This window comes from Orbicella faveolata, unplaced genomic scaffold (assembly GCF_042242905.1).
Source record: "Orbicella faveolata isolate gen_17 unplaced genomic scaffold, um_ofav_v1 contig_34, whole genome shotgun sequence".
Lineage (NCBI taxonomy): Eukaryota > Metazoa > Cnidaria > Anthozoa > Scleractinia > Merulinidae > Orbicella > Orbicella faveolata.
Window position 1 is genome coordinate 8,643,730 of NW_028301563.1, and position 21,369 is coordinate 8,665,098.

General features: G+C 38.8%; 2 protein-coding genes across 2 annotated transcripts in view; one reads left to right on the forward strand and one right to left on the reverse strand.

Moving 5' to 3' along the window:
• The window catches only part of LOC149104582 (uncharacterized), a 148,006-nt gene that overhangs the window by 124,486 nt on the left and 2,151 nt on the right, over positions 1-21,369 (reverse strand). The window contains exons 3-18 of the mRNA XM_089270800.1: positions 20,968-21,132; positions 20,121-20,231; positions 19,604-19,729; positions 19,153-19,249; positions 18,695-18,913; positions 18,166-18,542; positions 17,731-17,898; positions 17,358-17,468; positions 17,063-17,179; positions 16,359-16,449; positions 15,724-16,098; positions 15,034-15,156; positions 14,071-14,193; positions 13,826-13,948; positions 12,208-12,342; positions 8,846-10,265 (exon numbers count right to left, since the gene is read on the reverse strand). Of these exons, the coding sequence (XP_089126926.1) occupies positions 9,895-10,265; positions 12,208-12,342; positions 13,826-13,948; positions 14,071-14,193; positions 15,034-15,156; positions 15,724-16,098; positions 16,359-16,449; positions 17,063-17,179; positions 17,358-17,468; positions 17,731-17,898; positions 18,166-18,542; positions 18,695-18,913; positions 19,153-19,249; positions 19,604-19,729; positions 20,121-20,231; positions 20,968-21,132 (2,832 nt within the window). The 3' untranslated portion in view covers positions 8,846-9,894. The remainder of the gene's footprint in view (positions 1-8,845; positions 10,266-12,207; positions 12,343-13,825; positions 13,949-14,070; positions 14,194-15,033; positions 15,157-15,723; positions 16,099-16,358; positions 16,450-17,062; positions 17,180-17,357; positions 17,469-17,730; positions 17,899-18,165; positions 18,543-18,694; positions 18,914-19,152; positions 19,250-19,603; positions 19,730-20,120; positions 20,232-20,967; positions 21,133-21,369) is intronic.
• On the forward strand, positions 450-5,539 carry LOC149104596 (uncharacterized). Its single transcript, XM_089270915.1, has one exon. The coding sequence runs from the start codon at positions 669-671 to the stop codon at positions 1,629-1,631; it is 963 nt and encodes a 320-aa protein (XP_089127041.1). The 5' UTR covers positions 450-668; the 3' UTR covers positions 1,632-5,539.

Consider the following 21,369-nt stretch of genomic DNA (forward strand, 5'->3'; position numbering starts at 1 on the left):
GGGAGGGGGAGGCCTCCCCTAGATCAGTTTACGGTACTTAAAGATGCAATAAAATAATAAATAATGCATGATTAAATGTGTCAGAGGATAGAGCGAGAGAAAGTGTCTTGAAACTTTGAACGCGATGTTGGCAGTAAGTCTTCATGTGTTTGGTTTCTATCTTTCTCTCCTTTAAAATGGCCATGGCTATAGAAACTACATTTTAAATTGTGGTGTTTGGTTTTACACTGGGTGAACTTGTAATCTCGCTAATAAGGCAACCGAAAAGTGGACAATTATTTCCGGCTAGATAGTCTCATTATACGGGGATAATCTTGTAAAACAAGCTAACACAGCGTCTAGATTATTCAGGGCGCTACTTAGTTTGGAAATATATATGTTTTTAACGCACCAATCTTTATTTCATGGCAGGTGTTATTTTAATAGTATTGCTAACTCGTTAAATTTGCAGTTTAATTTAATTGCACGAAAAGTAAATACAGGAAAACAAAGCTCTTTCTTTGTTTGATTAGTAGTGACGGGAAGAGGGTATAAAATGAAAATATGACGGAAATTCAGAACTTTTCTAGAACCTTGTGTTTGCTCCCATCCAAAGACGAACAACGATACTACACCATCGTATTCTTCTGTTTCAGTAACAAAAGATTCTCCTTCCTTTTAGCTTTGCAATGGAGAGAGTCTTTGAGAAATCACTGTGTCTTGGAACTGGAATACCTTTCGCGCTGCTGTCAATAGTCATTTCTGTTCCTAATGCAATTGTGTTGACCGCGTTGTACAGAAATCCTCTTCGCTGCTTCAGGAAAACGTTCTCGATAGTTTTGGTGTTGATGTCAGCGGTTGATCTATATGTTGGAATCGTGGTTTGCTCCTCAGAAGCAATAACTCGATTTTTGTGCGCTTTTGGTGATAAAAAAATCACACAAGAAGGCGACATTGCTAGAATATTGGGTTACATTGGAGTTAACAGTTCTATTCTGTTGGTGACGGCGATGTCAGTGGATCGCTTCGTGGCTGTTGTGTTTCGTCATTTCTATCTTCCTAAAGTAAAACCAAGGAAACTTGCTTTATGCAACACAAGCATAGTGGTTTTTTCATCGATTTTTGCCTCAATCCAACTGACTGGAATTCCAATTGATGTTTACCTTCTAATAGATATACATTTGCACACGACATTTCCTCTTGTGACGACCATTTTAGCCTACATGGGGATATTCTTCGTTTTAAGAAAACGCTCCCGAGTTGATTTTCAAAGGCAAACATCCATGCCCAGCAACCCAACACTTCTCGATAGGAGACGATTAAAAACTGCCCAAATGGAACGAAAAATTGCTACAACTTCGTTTCTCATTTTACTTTTCCTAATTATCTCAATCATCCCATATTTTGTAGCAATTCTTTTGGAAGCAAACTGTGATGTTTTCCGTGGTGAAAAGTGGTTGTTGGCGCTCAGAGAGTCACTATCAGTATTTCTTTTTCTTAATTCGGTCGTCAATCCTTTCTTAACTGCATTTTGTATCAATGAATTGATGCATTCTGTAAAGATTGTCCTTGGTCTAAGAAAGCAGCATGGTTTACGTAGTTCTGGTACTTTTCTGCCGCCAACCTCGGTAGGCAATTTTGTTACTTTGTGAAGAATATAAATCAAGGATTTACCGAAAAATGTCCGTCAGCTGCGTGGCCTTGGGAAAAGACTTCCATGTAAGTGTTCAGTAAGAATAATCATGAATAAAAGTGCCATATTTCGGGTGAAGTTTCCAGACGTTTCGGGCTTGGCCCTCCATCAGTGGAAAACCATGTGCAACGCTTGTATACGCCAGGGATCTGAAATTCAAATTAAAAAAGTACAGTGCGTGCGCGGGGCTTATATAAAGGAAACAGAAGTCGGAATTTAGGCCACGCGGATGACTGTTGTCGAGTTTGAAAATCAGGCGCATCTCCAGCTGCTTCCGTTGGGAGTTCACGCCGTAGAGTAGACTGCGTAGCTTGACGTTTTTAAGTAATTCGAGCCCGCTAAGAAAGCGGTGAAGCCGCGATAACGCGCGGCGAAGCCGCAAGGAGCCTGGGAAAGAGACAACCGAGAAACCGCCTGCACGGATGACCAGCATTTTTTGTTAGTCAAGTACGCTGGCGTAGTGGCCATTGCCATTGGATCAGAAGGCTAACCAATCAATTAAAACTTTCTCCCAAGGGACAGCTTCAAGGAACAACACTGATTACAACGCAGATCTTTGGCGTGTAAACAGAAAATTATCGAGAGAGCGTTGTCGAAAGCGTTTTCGCGCCTGAATATTCTTCGCGAATATCGCGAAACACGAAATTGTTAACTGCCAAACACGAGCAAAGAACAGCCGTAAACAATTTGCCTCATGGGAGAGATGTGATGGCCGTTCTTGGCCAAAGCATGATTTTTACCGTGTTTCACTGTTTGCGCTCACCGGACAGGAATTGTTGTCTACGAGAACCAGCATCGTTGTTATTTTGCAGTTAAAGAGCATCATCGACGACCAATTTCAGAAATATTATCGCTGAACTTCACAGCGATGGAATTGTCGTCTGATGTTTTCTGTCCTTTTTGTTGCTTGAGGACTTCGATCGCCGCTTGCTTCACTTTCTGCAGGTTCGAGTAGATGAAATTATGAAGTTCAAAAGCGTTTCTTATTTTACGACTTAGGCATGGCGCACACGATCAGATGATGTGTCTGATCTTTCTATTTGTAGACCAATTTCAGATTTCCGACGAAGTGCCAATTTGAAATTCTTCACGCTTAGAGACCTTGAAAAGGTTTTGAATGGAAATGTTTAAATTCTCCGAATTTGACCTTGAGCGGACAACAACAAAGTCTACAATTATCCTCTCGATTCCTCCCTTGACAGGCTTTGCCCTTTGCCGCCATCGAGCAAACACCGCATCGCCATAGCATCGGAAAGCATCAGATAGTTTTGTTTTGATAGACTCTGCAGTATCGCAGTGACTTTTCCCTGCCAAGTCAGCTGGAAGTTTCTTATTTAATACGGTCTATGTTCTAATCATCCGTGTTAATACGACTCACAAGACCTGTCATCGAGTTGTCAAAAATGTAATAGGGGGCGGCAACAAAAACTGCGGGTAATCCGGGCAGGCGGTTCCTCCCGGCTTCGCCGCTTTGTGCGCTCGCGCTCAAATTGCTTAAAAGAAATTGCTTAAACCGCCAAGCTACGCAGGCTAGCCGCAGAGCAAAATTCCACGAACAAGGAAATCGTCAATAGAATGTCGAGCTGCGTTAAAATGCTCAGCGCGGGAAAACCAGGCAGGTTTTTCTCGATGTTCCGAATGTGTCAAACGACAAACGTGGACGACAAACGGCCATTAAAAACTCTAACTGCATAAAATACGAAGCTAAGTGGACCACTCTCTGCATTTGCGATGCGCAAACGGTTAAGTTTTTTTCCTTTTGTACTTTTTGCACAAATGTTACAATGCCTGTTCTAGTATTCCCAATAATGAAAGAGGCCGTGGTGCCATGTTTGTTATTTCTTTGAATTTCTGTATTTCATGTTGTAATTATTTTTTGTCCTTCTGTGTGCTGCAGCCTATAGCTAAAAACTTTAGCGATGTAATATAATTTTCTTCAGTTTTTAGTGCTAATTGTTTGTGCGCGTTATGTTTAGTATTTACATTAGTGGTGCGTTTGTAAATTATTTTTTTGGTTTGTGCTTTAACAAGGTGATAAATAAATTTTTGTATGCCGTGTATTATTAAGAATTTATTGAATTAGCATTAGTTTCGTAAGCAAGCAGGTTAAATATTGTAAGTAATGATAGAAATCAAATTGTCCTTTAGTTTGTAGTAGTTTGTATTGTAAGTAGTTTCAGCCTATAGTTTTTCACGTTGTTACTGTAAGATAGGTGTGTGCTGGTATGTAGATTCGTTGGTATGCAGGTTACATTATTATGCTAAGAAGCGAATATTTAAGGAGTTTGTCTGTTAGGAGTTGTCACTCGACGGCCTCATCGCTTTTGATCGCTTAATTCTAGAAATTTTGTTTTTGTAAAGTTTCTGTGTTTTTGTTTAGTACATTTGCTGTATTTATAACCATCCTGGGGCCACTTATGTTTATTTTTTATCAATAAACGAGATGCACCCCCCCCCCCACCCCCACCTATGCAGCTGGTGTCTTCTTACTTGTACTAAGTTAGACATTATTTTGTTTTCGTTGCACTGCAGAGTGATTAGACAACAAACTGTTTTCTTGTGTGTTAATAAATAAATAAAGAAGAAAAAACAAAAAAGTTAGACTAAAAGCCATGCAGAAGCTAATTTAAAAAAAAAACTTTCTGGACAAATGCACGAATATTCTTTGTATCGAGGAAACGATCCCGAAATTGATTTAGAGGGGCAAACCACCATGCTTAGCAACTAACCATTTCACGATACGAGACCGATCAAGAGTTTCGTCGCGAATGGAGCGAAAATTTGAAAGAAATTCGTTTTCAAGACAATATAATTTACTTTGTGTGTAAACTTCCCAGTGATTTGTCCGATATGGACTGATCGATGCACCCACCCAACCTAACCTCTGATCAGTCTCTCTTGTTTTCGGATCTTTTTGCGCAATCATTGTTGCAAGAGCCCTGTTGCAAGTGCCTTGTTTCAGCCGCGGAGTATCTCGCGAGAGCTGCCAAGCCGCAGTTTATATTTCAGTGGGAATTCTCCCTCGTGACCGCGCTGCCAAAACAGAGCACCCTCGAGCGAAATCCAGCCAATCGCGTTGGATGTTAGAAATTGTTAAGCAGTTATACAGGTTTACTGGGCGCATTGAGGATTTTAACTTTATTGGTTACCTCAACGAACACAAGCAGTGAATTAAATAACAATTGCCTGCCTCAAAAAATGGAAGCCTTTCTTATCACCGCTGATTTCTTAGGGGTGAGAACTCCGAGATAAAGGCGACCAAGGTGATCATCCTTACAGATATTTGGGTACCTTTTAGGAAAAACTTGTCAGAGAGCATGAAATTCGAAGGTATCGTCTGTAATGACATCTAAAGTTTAGAACATTCTAGTAAACGGTAAATAATTAGTAAATAAATAAAATATTAAAGGGTAAACTGAATCTGAACCACGCCCTCAAAAACGAATGTTTTTACTTGGAGTTAATTGCAACAATTAGGATTTGTTGATCACAACTCTTTACGATTATCCTTGTCATTTTTTACTTCTCCCTGGGTTCTCTCCTTGTAGAATGTCGGAAAGTTAACTAGTACAGTTCAACCCCTATTAAACGTCTAACTTCGTGAAATGGATTAGTGGCCGCTTAAAGGGGGCAGTAGAAAAGCCCTTATCGACACTATGGTTACTGGCCGTTTAATAGGGGGGGCCGTTTAATAGGTGGCCGCTTAACAGGGGTTCGACTGTATTATTATCGCTGAGAAATTAAACTACGAATACCATCTTATAGCTTAATTAGCTGCAAATACTGTGATAAAGGTACTGCAGCCACTCTGTTTTAGAGAACTCATGTAAGCCATATTGGACGTCCCGTTCAATAGCAAACTTTAGATGACAAGAAAACGCAATGAACATGAACTAAAAGACCATTTCCGAGTTACCTTCAAAACGAGTCCTGGTGCAAAATTTTTCACATGGAAATGAGTTTGATTTGCATGGAAATGAACTTGTAGGCGGAACACATTTCCATATGAATGGTTTCGCCCGAAGGCTCGTAGCTGCTCGTTTTGACACAGAGGCAAATTAAAAGGCAACTCGGAAGCGGCGTATTAGATGATTTCCTCCTCTTTCGGTGAAGAACAGGGCCGAAAACAAGGCAAGAACAAATCATTATATCATTGCTTGGGAACACCACCTAACATAGCGACTATGACATTATGTAACAAGACATTCCTCGCAGTAATAAACGAAACAAGTAAATCCTGAGTGTTGACGTCACAACCACGAATAGCCGTTCTAATTTTTAGAAGGGTTTGTGAAGGATTTTACCTTGTAGCTGAGAATTAGTAGAAATTCACTTGCCAGTTGATGCGTATTTAACTGATTGTTGGGCTCTGAGATCTGCAAAACCTACCGATCGAAATAGGTGCAAAAAAATAAATAAAAAAAGAAAAAAAAATGGGTGAGGTCTGAAAAAAAGGAGCATATTTTGTTCTCAAGTGGGAGAGGTATTCTGGTGGATACACACCCCCAGTCCCATCAAGAGTATCCATCCCCTCACTTCTAAACGGAACATAAGTAATAGCCAAATCCCTCTTTAAGATGCGCCTGCTGGGAATCGTGGTAGTTGTATTCATCAGCTTGGACTGGATATCTGTTTTGATAAATACTGCACTACCATATCCCCTGCAGACGCTTCTCGTAGAAGGAATTGGCCATTGAGAATTTGTGTCATAAGACCGAACTTCAATGTCATACGTTTCCTCGCCTGAATTTAACCTGCATCTTACAAATAAGTTTTGATCTATCGCTGTTTCAGTTCAAATACACTATTACTGCATGACTGGACTTCAATTTTCGTCGCTGCGCCGTCACCACTTCGATTTGCCCGTGACGGATTTCTTGACAGGTTTCCATTGTTTATAGCTAAAGAAATTTGTTTCTGAAGCGATCCGTGATCTACAGTTAAAATAAAATAGTTAAGTCAGCTGTTAGCATCTTTAAGAGTGGTTTTCAGGTGAGTGTCGTGAAGAAATTAGTTTTGCATTGCAACGCTGCACAATTGGATTAAAAAAAACTCGCTCCACTTTTTCAAATTAAGAACGTAAATGACAGAAATGTTTTGAAACGCCACTGAGGTCACTGAGAAACGAAACCGTCTCTCAATATCTAGCCTTTGCATGTAATTATCTTTTTTACGTAGTTTTTTTAAATGAAATACATGCGAAATAAATTTTCTTTTTCTTTTGTATTTCTTTCGTATAGTTCGCTCTTCTTGTTTTTAACACGACAGAATAATATTCACATCTTCTAGCAACCATGTAATTTTCTTTTTATTAGACAAACTGACTGTTTGTACAAACAACCGTGAAAAAGCGAAAAATGACGTCATTAATGTCCCCACAAGCAAGGATATGGAAAATACGCCACTTTGATCTGGAATGTACTTTGAATTTTGCGAGTGGTTTATTTTCCAGTAAAACACTCGTGTTTATATAATAAATCGTAATTATATACTACTGTAGTTTTATTTCTTTTCAAAGCTCATTCTGATCAACTTCCTCCTAGGTAATCGATTCACATTGAATGAGCTATTAGCAATAATCACCTTGCACCATTATGTTAGCCTATTATAAACAGGCGCTCGAGTAACAATAGGAAACGAGTTTGAGTTCACGCGCGTGTACTAGTCGAACGTTTTGGCTGTACGAGAGGTCCACAAAAATTATTGGTAGTTCCGTTATCAGCATGAAAATTTCCCACTGGCTTAAAGCGACCAAAGGAAACAATTCGAGAGTTCAATATGTCAGGCTAGTCGCGTAGGCAGCACAATGTGTAATCAAAAAACCGTTTTGTTCAAAACTCTTTTATACGGGCCAGTTGCGTGCAATTTCGGTTGATTAAATAAAATTTTAGCGCAAGGGTGTTGAGACGACAAAAATACTAACCGAGGATTTTACTTACAAAGAGAATTCAAAAGAATTATGCTGCTAAGGCAAATGTTGTTGTCGTTAAAAAAAGAAAACAAACATATAAACTACTTCGAGATGCCCCCATTACGTTGCTCTCAGCAGTAAACTTACTTTTCACCGTGACATTTCCTGAACCAGTGTTATTTGATGAAAAAGGAGCTTTCTAGAAAACTGTAAAAGCTTAATTAAAGACTTATTACAGAACAAGACAAAGTGTTATTACAATTTACGACAGTTCGGATTATCAGGAGACATTATAAGACAACATGTAACGTAATATTGCAATTTGCGATAGGTGCGTTAAAACAAAACAAAAAACTACAACTAACAAAATGTAGGAAAACTTTTGGCAGACAGTGCTTTTGGTCCATCCACTTCTAGGTGAAGGTAAAGTCTGCATACTAACCAAGTGGCCCATCATGCTGGAGCTTATCCCTGTTTTTGTAACATGAAGCCACTATAAGAGAATTTCTACTCCCCCTGGATAAGATGATAGTCCATCGCAGGGCTACCCCGAGCTTAATTTAGCCGGTGCCCATTTATACACCTGGGTGTAAAGAGGCAGTGCGAGAGTAAAGGGTCTTGTCCATGAACACACCACAATGTCCCCGGCCTGCGCTCGGACCCGGACCGCTCGATACAGAGATGAGCGCACTAACCATGAGGCCATTGCGATTCCCTGGCCCATTACTAGGTAGACGGCTAATTAAACTGAGAGTGGTAAAGAGGGGTGGGGTGGCTGGAGGGGGGCGGGGGGAGTCAAGATCACGTTTCACGGAAAATAAATTGGTCCTTTCATAATTCACGGGAAATGAGATCGGCATTTCACGTTTTACTAAAAAAAAAAATGGTATTTTTGCAAAACTCCCAAGGACTCAGCCTTGTTATTTAGATTTCTTTATCATCCGCCCACTTCTTGTTATACGCGCAGCAACAAGAAATTCGAGCAAGAACACGAAGGTGGATGATTGTCCTGTCACGGCGTCGCAACATTGTTAATTACGGTCGAAAATAATAGAAGACACAACCAGAATCACAGTTCACGACGAATTAAATACTTCTTTCTCAATTCACGGAGAATTGTTTTGAAAAATTACGGTTCACGGCTTCTAATGAAATCACGATTCACAAGAAGAAAACATTTCACGGGAAACAAATTACGCCATTCGCGAATCACGAAAATACCCTTTACCACCCTCTAACCTGTGGTCTGTTTCCACCATCACCAAAAAAAAAAAAAAAAAAAAAAATAGACAAACTTACAGTTTTCTGAATAACTTCTTTAATTAAGTTACTCAATCGATATTTCAATAACGCTATAAATCTTACAACAAATTCGTCTTTACTTTCTAGCGATATTACCAAGTTTTGTTCTTTAATGTTCTCTACAGTAGTAACCCTAGTCACTCTTTTCATCGGCCACTATTTAATCACATGAAGCTATTTTTATTTCATGACTGTGAACCGCGGACTCAATCTGGGCACACCGACTAAAGAAAAGCGGCGGGAACATGCATATGACCAGTGTAGTATGGTATTGTGTCACAGTAAAAGTAAAGCAATGCTGAATTTCATCTCAAGTCTCCTCGATACAGAATACGGAAGAAGAACTGACTCGTCCCCTGTTGCTTTTTGTGTCGTGGAGGGAGAGAGTCGAGAAACGTGTAATCCGAGTGATACTTCGTGGGAATACGGAGAAGATCGTTCAATAGAAACTTCAAATCAGTAGGTACCATTAGCGTTGTGGCCTGCGATTCTCTTAATCAATTTTCTATGCTGTTCCAGATGTTTAGCTCTCCCTATATTTTAACTTGTGAATCATCACTCCGAAGAAAAAAAACACGTATACGAAATATGGTGCCCAGTAGACTGATGATTAACTACCTTCTATTTCTTTTTTTGTTTTGTTTTGTTTTGTTTTTAAACTCAAGTAACTACTTCTGAACTGATTATATGCCTTCAGTAAACCTTAAAAAAACCATGTCATGGATTAACTATATTCCATATTCCATATGAGAAAAACTGAAAATTATGATTTTTAGCTGTATAACATCTAATTTTACTAGTATTTACTCTAGTACAGGTATAATCAATGTGATAAGCAATGTGTACCACGTTAAACTAGATAAAGATAGAGAAACTTTCTTTTTTTCAGTGCAGAGGTGGACAGAATTGAAGTATCGACGTTTCTGAATCACTTCTAATCGTCTTGCTTTTTTTGGTTAAAAATTTGAGGTTTACTCACTACGTACATGTAATAACTATATTTTTTGACTTAGTCAGTGCCACAATAGCGCAGATGACAGCCTGGTGTACCGTTGAAGTAATACACATAGAAAGAACCGCAGTTTCTCACTTGAATGTTTCTGGACCAGTAACAACAGCTAGAATGCCAGCCTGAAGCCCAGTGAAAGCAGACCTGCCTGGTGACTTTGCCATCAGCCACTGTAGGATGACCACCATTTAACCAGCCGGTTGCCTGAGCGTTACACCTGTATTTAGGTGGACATGAAGTAGGCATTCTAGATCCCGCAGCTGCTTGGAAACGGAACCAACCAGGACCAAGTCTTCTGTCACATGAGATGCTGTGGTAGGTGTAGGTCACCTTCCTGTCACCACTGGTCAAAGATTGATAGTTTTGACATTCTGAGAAACAAAGATTTTTATCTGTTAACAAAGCTAAACTTCGATTTGGCGATATTAGTTCACAATGACGTCAATTTGGAATTACATCGTCACAAAGCAATTTAAGGAGGTCATTCCTGCGAGTAAGTTTGAGAAGACACCGAAAGTACGTTTAACCGTGGATCTCGTGTAAAAAGCTATGTGGGTTTGACAACTATATATAACAAACAAACGGAACAATTCAAACAATGCTATGGGCAAAATGTTGTGTGTTTTTTTATGCACGCATTCTGTTGTTATTTAGTTTTCGTAATTTCTTAATATCCATGTGTTGCTTGCTCTGTCAACAAAGGGTGAGATCATACAGCACCTTGCCTTAAGGTCGGCGCACACAAGGGGACTAGTCCCTGCGACAAGTCCCCTGAAGAGTTTACACGAAGAGACTGGTCGCAGGGACTTGTCCCTCGTACAGTTCACACCAAGCGTAAGGCGCAGCAGAAGGTATATATCTATTAACATTTATAAAATGTCCAAGGAGTTAAACGCGCCATAGTTTATCAGCCCGAGCTCATTCAAGCGCAATAAAACATGTGCCTGCGGTACGGGTAGTGTACTGCGTTAGTGTAGTGAATTCTGTTGCATGCGCGCTACTTCTCGAATTTGAGCACACCGAGGGCATATTTGTTTGTAACATTCCAGTGCAGCAGAAAGCGAAATGAGGTATTTGTTTTTGTCGCATTCCTGGTTATGAGTAAAGGGTATGCAATTTGAGCTCCGAAGCGTGGCTGCGTAATTAGGTACCCCCGAAGAAAAACCCGTATGCGATTTGGCTTGTCCATATACAGCAAACTACTCTGAACGACTAGAACTGATGAGACTAGCGACAGGTCTGACGCTGGTAGATACAAGCAAACCGGAAGCGCATTTTCCGACTAGGTTGAAAATTCTGGACTACCTTCTAGACGTTCCTTTCGTTTCGAAACTTTTCCCAGTCGGGCAAGCTAAAAGAGTCCTACCATTTCTGTTTAGACCAAAATTACATATTATTATTATTATTTTTTTTTTTCTTCTGGCTGTTTTTGTTTTTGTTTTTGTTTTTTTTTGGAAATGGTAAACAACTTGATAGCGATCTCCTAACGAAAGCGCCACATTTCTGCCGAGTAAGTATTAGATCTGCGCGATTGCTCCCCTTCCCTTAAGATTGAAAACCGAACACACAAAAACGCCACGTGACTTAAAGAAGAATAGACCCTATAGGAAATTATTACTCTGGATATGTTACTTTGTGCGAATTCCCAGCAGTATCCTGCTTTTGGTTTCTAGTCTAGTCTTTTGTCCTTTCATCGAATTAAAAGGCACCTAGTCTTTGGCTAGAGAAGACCAAGAGCAGCAATAGCAAACTGGACAAAGCAAGTTTGTTTAGAGAAATATCGATGATAGGTAAAATGCCATTCATTGTTTCTTATTCACAGAACTCTTAAGTGAAGATCGAATGTTATTCTCCACTTCAGCATTTTCTTTCCCAAGGAAGGGAAAATCAAGAACAATTGCAATAAACAGTGAAAAAGGAAGTGTCAATTCTGAATTTCTAGAACATGAATCGGTATATTAAAGCCAAATTTGTATTCTGTTGTGTCATCTCCAATAGGTAGGAGTTTATGGTCACCTGTGCATGCTTTCATGGATAGGCATAGAAAACTTGATTTAATTTTGTTTGTTTGTTTGATTTTTTATCTGCAAACTCTAAAAAACTTTCGAAAGTCAATCTTGGTGAATTCAGGCTATTTAAATAATTTTAAAATGTATCTCCTATTTCTTCACTTAAGATATTTTGGTAATGGAAATCAAATTTGACAAACATCATTTTGTAACATGAAATAAAATGTATTGCGCTTCACTATATCGCAGAGTTACGGCATTCCAAGTATTGTACAGCAACACAATATGAATGCGGCATATTTACCTGCCACGGGATGCCTGCACGTTTTTCCATCTCCAGTATAAGGATGGTTACACGAACAGCTGAAGGATCCAACAGTGTTTGTACATGAAGCTGAATTGTGGCAATCGTGCACACCGCTGACGCACTCATCGATATCTATAAGCGTTAAAAAAGAAAAGTTGTGAGGCTCGTGTTAGTAACTTTTTGTTTGTTTGTTTATTTTGTTTTGGTTTGTTTTGTTTTGTTTTGTTTTTTTCTATTTCCTCAAGTGAGGTATTACCCTTGGCATAGAAAATTGGAACAAATGACGTTATAGAAAGTGAGGAAGGTAATCCGACTATTGAGCGATTTCGTGGTGGCCACATATGAATAGCTGGTTTTCACTTGACGTCACTAAAATTCGAACTACAAAACTATTGATCTTCCTGAGATTTTACTTTAATGGTGTATAAGAGCAGCTGAAAACTAATATTCATACAGATTTTCGCTCCGAATGGGTTCTTGGTTTTGTGATACACTACCCTTGAATTTCTAAGCTTTTGCGTGACGCGGCATTTACATGACGGCCTAGAGAGCTGTCATGATGGTTAAAAATGTGACTTATTTCGGGGAACTTGGCTATCTGAACAGTTCATGTCTTAGAGAAAGTATTATTTTAATGTTTTAGAGTTCCTCGAGGGATAAATGCATGCTTTTGTAGCAAAACTCAGTGACAGATGTTTCTGTTGTTTCCGGCCGCCATGTTGGTGCCCATACGGATGGGCACCAGCATGGCGTCTCCATACAAATCTCTATAAATTTGGGGAAAAAATTTCTTCGCATATCTCGCATAAGAAAAATTGCCGTGACCAGAATTTTGGCGAGAGTCTTTGCATATTTACCTTCTTTCATTTCCCAGATTCTGGACTTTATCTATTGACCGGTTTTGATTTTTATTTTGATCTATTTTGAATTGCGTGACACTGAAAACCAGCAATTCCTAAACACATGCCAGTTGTTCAACTGGCGGATAACGCAATCCACCGGATAAATCACCTCACTTAATTAGCTGTACATGAATCTAATCACTAACTTTGTTTTGACAACACTTCATTCTCTGGATTGCAGTTGTCCTCTGGATAGCGTTATCCATCCTTTGAACACCTGCGATTTGTAGGATGACTTGATTTTACTGATGATTTGATGATTTGATGATTTTGACAATTTGAAAATGACTTGAGCATTTCACACGCGCGAGAAAATTTACTCCTTGGAAACACCAAAACGATCTTAATGTAAAAAGTACTTATATAATTATTCGTTATCACCGTGTTACAGTTAAACCTATAATGATGCATTGCACCTAGTGAGACGTTCAAAAGCCTGTCGCGAATCTTGTTTTAAGCATTTAAAACTCGTGGATATTCAAATGCGTTATTTCATAGGGTCGGAATCATCATCTTTCAACATCATGCTCTGTAATTGAACTTGTTAAAACCCTGCAACTTTTTCTTATAGCCTTTAGCTCTGTGATTTGTCTGGAAAACGAAGTAGACTTAACTATTTAACTGTCAATTTGTAACGTGGATAAGCTAACATTCTCGGGAGGTCGTTGGTGCTGAAAGTTAATTCTCTAATATCTATTAAACAATTAACTCACCAGTACAACTTTTGCCATCTCCAGAATATCCAGCTTTACATGAGCAATTGTAAGATCCTGGAGTGTTACTACAGACAGCATTGACATCACAGCTGTGAGAGTTGGTAGAACACTCGTCTATTTCTATTATAAGATACATAAGCGAATCATGTCAGTTTAAAAGTTCTTGTCATTTTGTACATTACGACGACTCAGTCAAGCTGAGAACAGAAATATTTTTGAAATTTATGACGATACTGACGTACCACTGCAAGTTTTGCCATCCCCAGAATATCCAGCTTTACAGGCGCAAGTGTAAGATCCTGGAGTGTTACTACAGACAGCATTCACGTCACAGCTATGTGAGTTTGAAGAGCATTCGTCTACGTCTAAAACAAAGTTTAAGGAGGAATTTCGCGCAAAAGTTAGGAAGTCGCCGGAGTAAACGTAACAATTGGACAAAAAAAAAAAAAAAAAAACCAACCACGATTATGGAGAAACTGTCAACAGTTTCAATCATTTTCAAACAATTACACTTTTTTACGGTTCAATGCTAACACTCTATATCAATTGATGTTTCAATATTGGTGTCACAAAGATGCCTTATCATCGATGGACAGATTTTGCTCATTCTCATAGCATAATGGATTACCATAACAATACAACCGATTTGGACCACCCATGGTTTTTCTATAATTCCTCAGTGACTCCCATTTTTTTTTTTATCTTCCGATTGTGATAAGCACGCTTTGAAACTACGTGGATCATTATGTAGGGCAGGTCAAGAGCCATGTCAAATTTTTGACAATTAACCATGGCCCTGGATTCCTTCCATACCATTTTTTCAAACTTTGCAAAACGAGCCTATTGCACTTCCACGATAACAAAAATTGAGTTCACCAAGTTAATTCTGGAGTTGTGGGCCCTTAAAGCTAAAATAAAGCGTGTTTGAAAAGGTTGTTTTCTTTGCTATCATGGTAACCTGTTAACAGTTATATAAAAGGAAGACAAAGCACCTTAAACAATGATTGAACATTTTTAGATTTATTTACACAGGTAGCTAACCAATGCTGCTGTGTACTAAATCATCTAAAGTAGTGTGAAAATGTAGAAATCTCGAGGTTGAGTTGCTCTAAGCGGTAATCAAAAAACATCAATTTGTTTTCTTCGTTAATTTCCAAGTGCGTTTAATTTGTTTGTTCCCTGGCTTGTTGGTTTTTTTGACTCACCATTGCAGTTTTGTCCGTTTCCAGTATATCCAACTTTACACGTACAGGAATACGAGCCCACAGTATTCGCACAATCCGCATTGATGTCGCAGTTATGAGTATGAGTATTACACTCATCCAGGTCTGCAACAATTTAACACAACATTGAGCAACCTACATGTAGTCTATTAAGCCTAAATCTGTAAGATTTCCTGATCTTTAGGCGCATATCTTTGTCTTTTTTTTTTTTTTTTTTGAAATTATTCTTTGCGGCTGCTACTCTCTTTCTCAAAAGCGCTGTTAACAGTGCGTTTTCTCCGCAAAACTAAATCCATACGCGTATCTTGGTCACTCAATCCACCGGTCAATCAGTTAATAAATCACGATCGATCAACGGCATCTGTAAAACAAGTAATGTTCAAGCACTTATTGCATGGCACGTCCTTCCAAGTGTATCCATGCCTCGCTCCTAGGGTGTGCACACAGTCTTGTCCGCCCTAAATGCGCGTTTTTTGTTTTCTTTTTTTGTTTTTTGTTTTTTTTTTAATGGAAATTGTTATTGTTCGGAACTATTTCTCTCTACCTCAAAAGTGCTGTTAACAATAAACTTTCCCAGCAAAAACTTACTTAATAAACATACCTTAATCAATCGGCCTACCAATAAATCAGTTAATAAATGGCGATCGATTATGCGAACAATAGATTTCTCACCTGTAAAGCAAGTAAAGTTGAAGCATTTATTGCAGGGTACGTCATTCCAAGTGTATCCATGCCTCGTTCCTAAAGTGTGCACGCAATCTTCGTTGTTCCAGTCGTTTGGTTGCTTTGGAGCCCAGAACCTAAAACTGCTAATTTCTTTGTTTGTCCAAACAAAAGAGCCTTCAACACTGCGGTCATTCAGCCCTATCCAGGACTTATCGCCCTCATGACGGTGCTGAATAAACACATTCTCCTCCTGGTTGTGTACAGTTACCAGATCAGAGTCCATCGCAGAACAGTTTGACTCAGCGGTCAGCCACGAAGCGCATGCGGGACTCGTGAAGTAGCAATAACCATCAAAGTAGGTCCACCCTGGCTGACAAATGTCTGTAGATAGCAAGAAATACACCACAGGTAAGAGAGGCCAATAAAGTGATTGCCCTGTAGTTGTGTTTTCAGAGACACCTATCTGTTTGTATTACACGGCCAGGCTTCCATTTTAACATGTTTTGCCCCTCTCACCAAAAATTTGGTTGCATTTTTCTTTTTTAAGATAAATATCTGACCTTGAAACAACGTGAGACCACAACTCATACATCGCTGCTAAAGGAAAAACTAAAACCATCAAGACATTTGTGTTTCTCTACCTGACAGAACAGCGTATGAGATGGACAGAGAATCGTACTTTTTCGCGTACAATTCCTTTAAACAAACTCGGACACCGGTCCTGTTGATGTACTACAAGAAAGAGTAAAACAAGATCAGTAGTGTCCAAGAGTGAAATTAAAATGGGCATTACTTCACAATGGTTACTAGCATATTTCTAGTATATAATTTATTAAACCACGGCAAAAAATTCCAAAACTCATAACTCGCTCAAATAAAGCTTTGACATGTCAGACAAGTGCCTTAAGTATGAAGGGTGCAACACACAGTGCAGTTTTTCTTTTAACCCCCCCCCCCCCCTCCCCACCGCCCTCCCACCAACTACAGACTCTTATTCTTACATGCATAAGTTATTCACCTTAAGGTGTATGCAACCCTTAAGAGTATTTGTCTAAACCATTTGGTCTTAAAAAGACCTGAATGCATTTTGACCATTTTGGTGCGCAATAGGGTATGTGTTGTCGTGTAGTCTTGAGCTTTATATGCTATTTAGGTGGAACTAATTAATTTCCTCATTTACGTAGGAATTTTTTCACGTTGTTTCCAAGAAGAGCCAGTGGGTGCCAATAACATAATCCGTAAAATTTGGTGGAACTTTTAATTATTAAGTTGCATGCGCACTCTAATTTTGCTATAAACCTATTTCCATAAACAGCGGAGTGTAAATATAAGGCCTTCATCCTACCTCTACCCAAGCGGTTATTCCATTGTGTACTGGTTGTTGATTTCCACCGCTAGTTGAATGGTTCGCGGAAACAAATACGTTAGGGGTGCTGTTATACTTCCTAGCAAAGCGAATATCCTACAGAAACATTAAATATTCTCATTACATTTGTCATTGCATCCAATAACAAACCTTTGGAGTTAGTTGCCAATGCAGGTTCACTGGTACATAGTTTCAGGCAAACACTTAGATTAACTTTGAACAATTTAATCAGCAAAATGCAGATGTTCCTTGTTAAAAAGACTCTGATACTGACCTTGCAGAAAGCATTGTTGTAATCAGCAGGAGGATGCTGGGCGTTAGCAAAATAGACTGAACTATGCTCTTTGAAAAGAGGCTTGTGGAGAGAGGAAAACGCCAACCATTTCTATGAAAGAGAAAAGAAAAAGTTTACAGTTATGAGCAAATCTAAAAAAAAAAAAAAAAAAAAAAAAAAAAAAAGGGTGAATAACTGCATTGCTATAACCGTATTTAACTAAAATATACATTTTGATTGCAAAGCGTTCCATAAAGTAAACTCTACCACAGATTGCAACTCAGCCAGCCCGAATTTTCTCTAAATATATAAAGGCATATTCTTGTGGCCCAGTTCTATATAGGTCCCGTTTGGTGGAAGCTGTGACACTTACAACATGAACATCTTCGTGCGATCCTGCGTAGTTCTGCAGCTCTCTCAAACAAACTTTGAATGAAGATTGCGTGACGTCTTCAACCCACACGCTGGCAGCGTCACGCTTAAGTCCGGCATGATGATGCGCAGCAGTTACAAATACTGAGGGTATCACTGAAAACTTCCCCTGCATGGAAAACAAACAAAAGGAATTAATAAAGCAAACAAACAAAAATCAGGACATTCTTTGTTTCGTTTAAAAAAGTTTGAAATAACAACAGAATAAGTGGTTCAGCAACCTAATATCTAGAAAAAAGGAGAAACCAAGATTCCTAGCCAGTAATAAAGACTTTCTGCAGCCTAGAATGAATTAATGAAATGTATTCACTGGTCCAGTGACATTGTAGGCTAAAGTGAAGTTAGGGCAATGTCAGTTAAAACAGAAAAGACTAACCGATGGAAAATTGATAGCTTTACAAGTCGTTCCAGTCCACCATTGTGATATTCGTACTTCCCCGGCAACACCACCCACCGGAGCCCCTTGGTATCCCATCCAATCAACTGTCACGTTAGCATGTGATTTCCGCTCATTGTAGCCTGCCGCCATCACACACGTGGTGAATCGATCATAACTGACATTTTCAATCCACGACACAGCGGCATCATGCACATACGACTTGTCACCAGTGTCAATATGATTGACAGTGATCTGAACTTCAAGTGGTTTGTCTGGATAGAACACATAAGGTTTAAGGCGGATAACTTCACAATGCGAATATCCCAGTGAAGGAATATGTGGCATGTGACTGCGACCTCGCTGGAAAGGGAATCCTTAAAAACATAATAAGAAAAATCATTAGTCAGAAGAAATGGTTGAATTTACTAGTTGTACACAAGTCAATGGCATCCTCATCATTATCGTTTTGATCATCGATGTCGTCAAAAGGTTCATTTTAAAACCAATAAAAGTATTAAATTCTGACCTTCACAACTACCAGGGTGTTGAACGGAAAAGTTCAATTGCAGAAGACACATTTCCTGTCGAAAAAAACACTCATTGTCGTATGTTGTGCCATTTGATGAACAGACGGGTTCTTGGTACGATGGACAACTGTCCTCAGCAACGCAGCGAGCATCAAGAGGTCCAAACGCTTTACACAGACAGTGATAATGGCATGTCACATTGATACAGGGATCCAAGTCTGCCAAAAAAATAAAAATAAAATAAAATAAAACGCTGACGTTTCTAGGTTGTTTCAAGTTATATGTGCAAATAAATTATACTTAAAAGAGAAATAGTATTAACTGTTTTTTTTTTCAACCTTTTATTACAAAGTTTGCGTGCAATTTTTCTTCGCTTGTTAAAGACGTTAACTTTCATTCTCAAACCTTAGTTTGGCATTCTTAACTGTATGCAGATGGAATGTTGTTGACTGCCTACCTCCAGTGATCATGTAGTCCACAGTGATAACATCTTTGTTGTTGGCGTCACTGTTGTAATTCTTCACACACATCTGTGCCTCAGTTGTAGATGTATGCTGCATAATAAAGGTAAAATTATAGCGAGCGTTTCTACCCTTTGTTAGTCCACTCAGATTCAAAGATTCTCGAATATCACAAAAGGAGGGTCGAAAGAATTTTATCATATGATTTGTGCTTTGATTGATTAATACTAGGGCCAGTAATGACTACGGACTGATTTAATGCCTCCCAAAAAAAAAGCAAAAAAATATAATAACAATAATAATAATAATAATAATAATAAAATAATAATAATAAAATAAAATAATAATAATAATAAAAATCTTAATTACAAACCATAGAAAATAAACGGTGTTAAGTCCTCTCCATTGCAGAAAGTGTGCCCAATTATCTTGCAACGTATTGCTTACCTCAACCCAAGCAGTAACGGCATTACAATGTGACCCAGACAGATGAGAATTGTTATTGTTGTCACTGCGCTTTGGCGTCACCAACACAACTGGTGGAGCATAAAATGGCTCTGTGAAGTTTATTGTCTGCAGTTTTAAAGGAAATAGTACTATAAATATTGTTCTGTTCTACAACCAAGGGAGTCTTTTATAGTGGAAACAAAATACAAATTGGACATGTCTGATAAGTGATGGACTTTCTACCACTGTCGATTTTAAGTCAATCTATCAGAGAAACCTCTCTATAGGAGAACGTTGCACAGGAAGGCAAGACTTTGGAAACTATTTGCTCGCCACATTGTTGCAATAATAGATGATTCTGTTTGGTTCAAACATCAGCACAACGTTGACTTGAAAAAGGGAAAATGAAAATTAATTGTCGCAACTGACCACTTTCCATGGAAGCTTATTGTTGTTTTGCTGTTGCTCTTCCCATCCCCTATAAGAGTATCGGTAACATTATTTAGTTAATCCTTACTTGACAGAAAGCGTAGTTATCTTGATGAGATGGTAAGTTTGTATTGGTGAACACGAGGCTGTCAGTTATGGTAAAATTGTCAACTCTCAGATTCGTGAATGCCATCCAATTCTGCAGTAGAATTTGGAATCAAGTAATGAGAAATAATTCAGTAATTGCTAAATAACAAAATAAATCAGTGAAAATTAAAGTTCTTCAAAGTTTAGAAGTGTTAGGCAATAGGGCCAACAAAGAAATTATGAACACAGGGAATTTCAGTATAAGTGCATATAAATATTTTTTTTGTGTTTTGTTTCCTTTTGGCTTTTTTTAAAATTTTTAAAATGTAAAGGTAAAGGTAAAGTCTGCATGCGAGCCAAGTGGCCCATCGGGCCGGAGCTTATCCCGGTTTCTGTAGTATGAAGCGACTAGGAGTATTTCTACTCCCCCCTGGATGGGATGCTAGTCCATCGCAGGGTTACCCCCAGCATTAAGTTCGCCGGTACCCATTTATACACCTGGGTGGAGTGAGGCACTGTGAGGGTAAAGTGTCTTGCCCAAGAACACAACAATGTCCCCGGCCAGGGCTCGAACCCGGACCGCTCGATCCGGAGACGAGGGCACTAACCATGAGGCCACCGCGCCTCCCAGGTCTAATATATTTGGTGAAAAAATAAACAACAAAATAAGCAACATCTTCAACAGCATGAAAATTGAAAATAAACCGGGATGTTTTGGTTTTGACGACAACTACATATCGTTTTCCTTTTTGCCTAGATCTGTTATTTGGGAGAGAAAAGGTGATCTTGTTGATTGACAGATACTAAGAATTATCCAGTAAAAGAGAATTAATATCTAGCTCACTCACTATTTTGATGTTTTTATGAGGTCCATCGAAAATCTTGGCTCCTCGGAGGCAAATTTTAAAATTGCCTACCCTTAACTCCTCCACCCACACAACCATGGCATCCTGTGGTCTCTTGGGAATTTGGTGACCAGCTGTTACAAATATGTTTGGAGGAGTAGAGAAACGCTGGAATAAATAAAAAAAAATAGATAAAAATAAACGAGAAAAAGAAAAGGTAGAAGAGGACTTCTTTGGATGGAAGCATTTACAGTAGTTAATTGACCAAATATTACAGATAATTAGAAAGAATTCGATTAACGAGCGATTGAATAAAAAGTAAAACCAAAACAAACTCAACAAGTACGATGGATAAAGGAGTAATTAGGCAAAGACAAAAATCGAGGAAGCCCGAAGAAAGTGAAA

What these genes read in the sequence shown, in the direction of transcription:
- LOC149104596 (XM_089270915.1), top strand. Translation starts at nt 669, where the DNA reads ATGGAGAGAGTCTTTGAGAAATCACTGTGTCTTGGAACTGGAATACCT.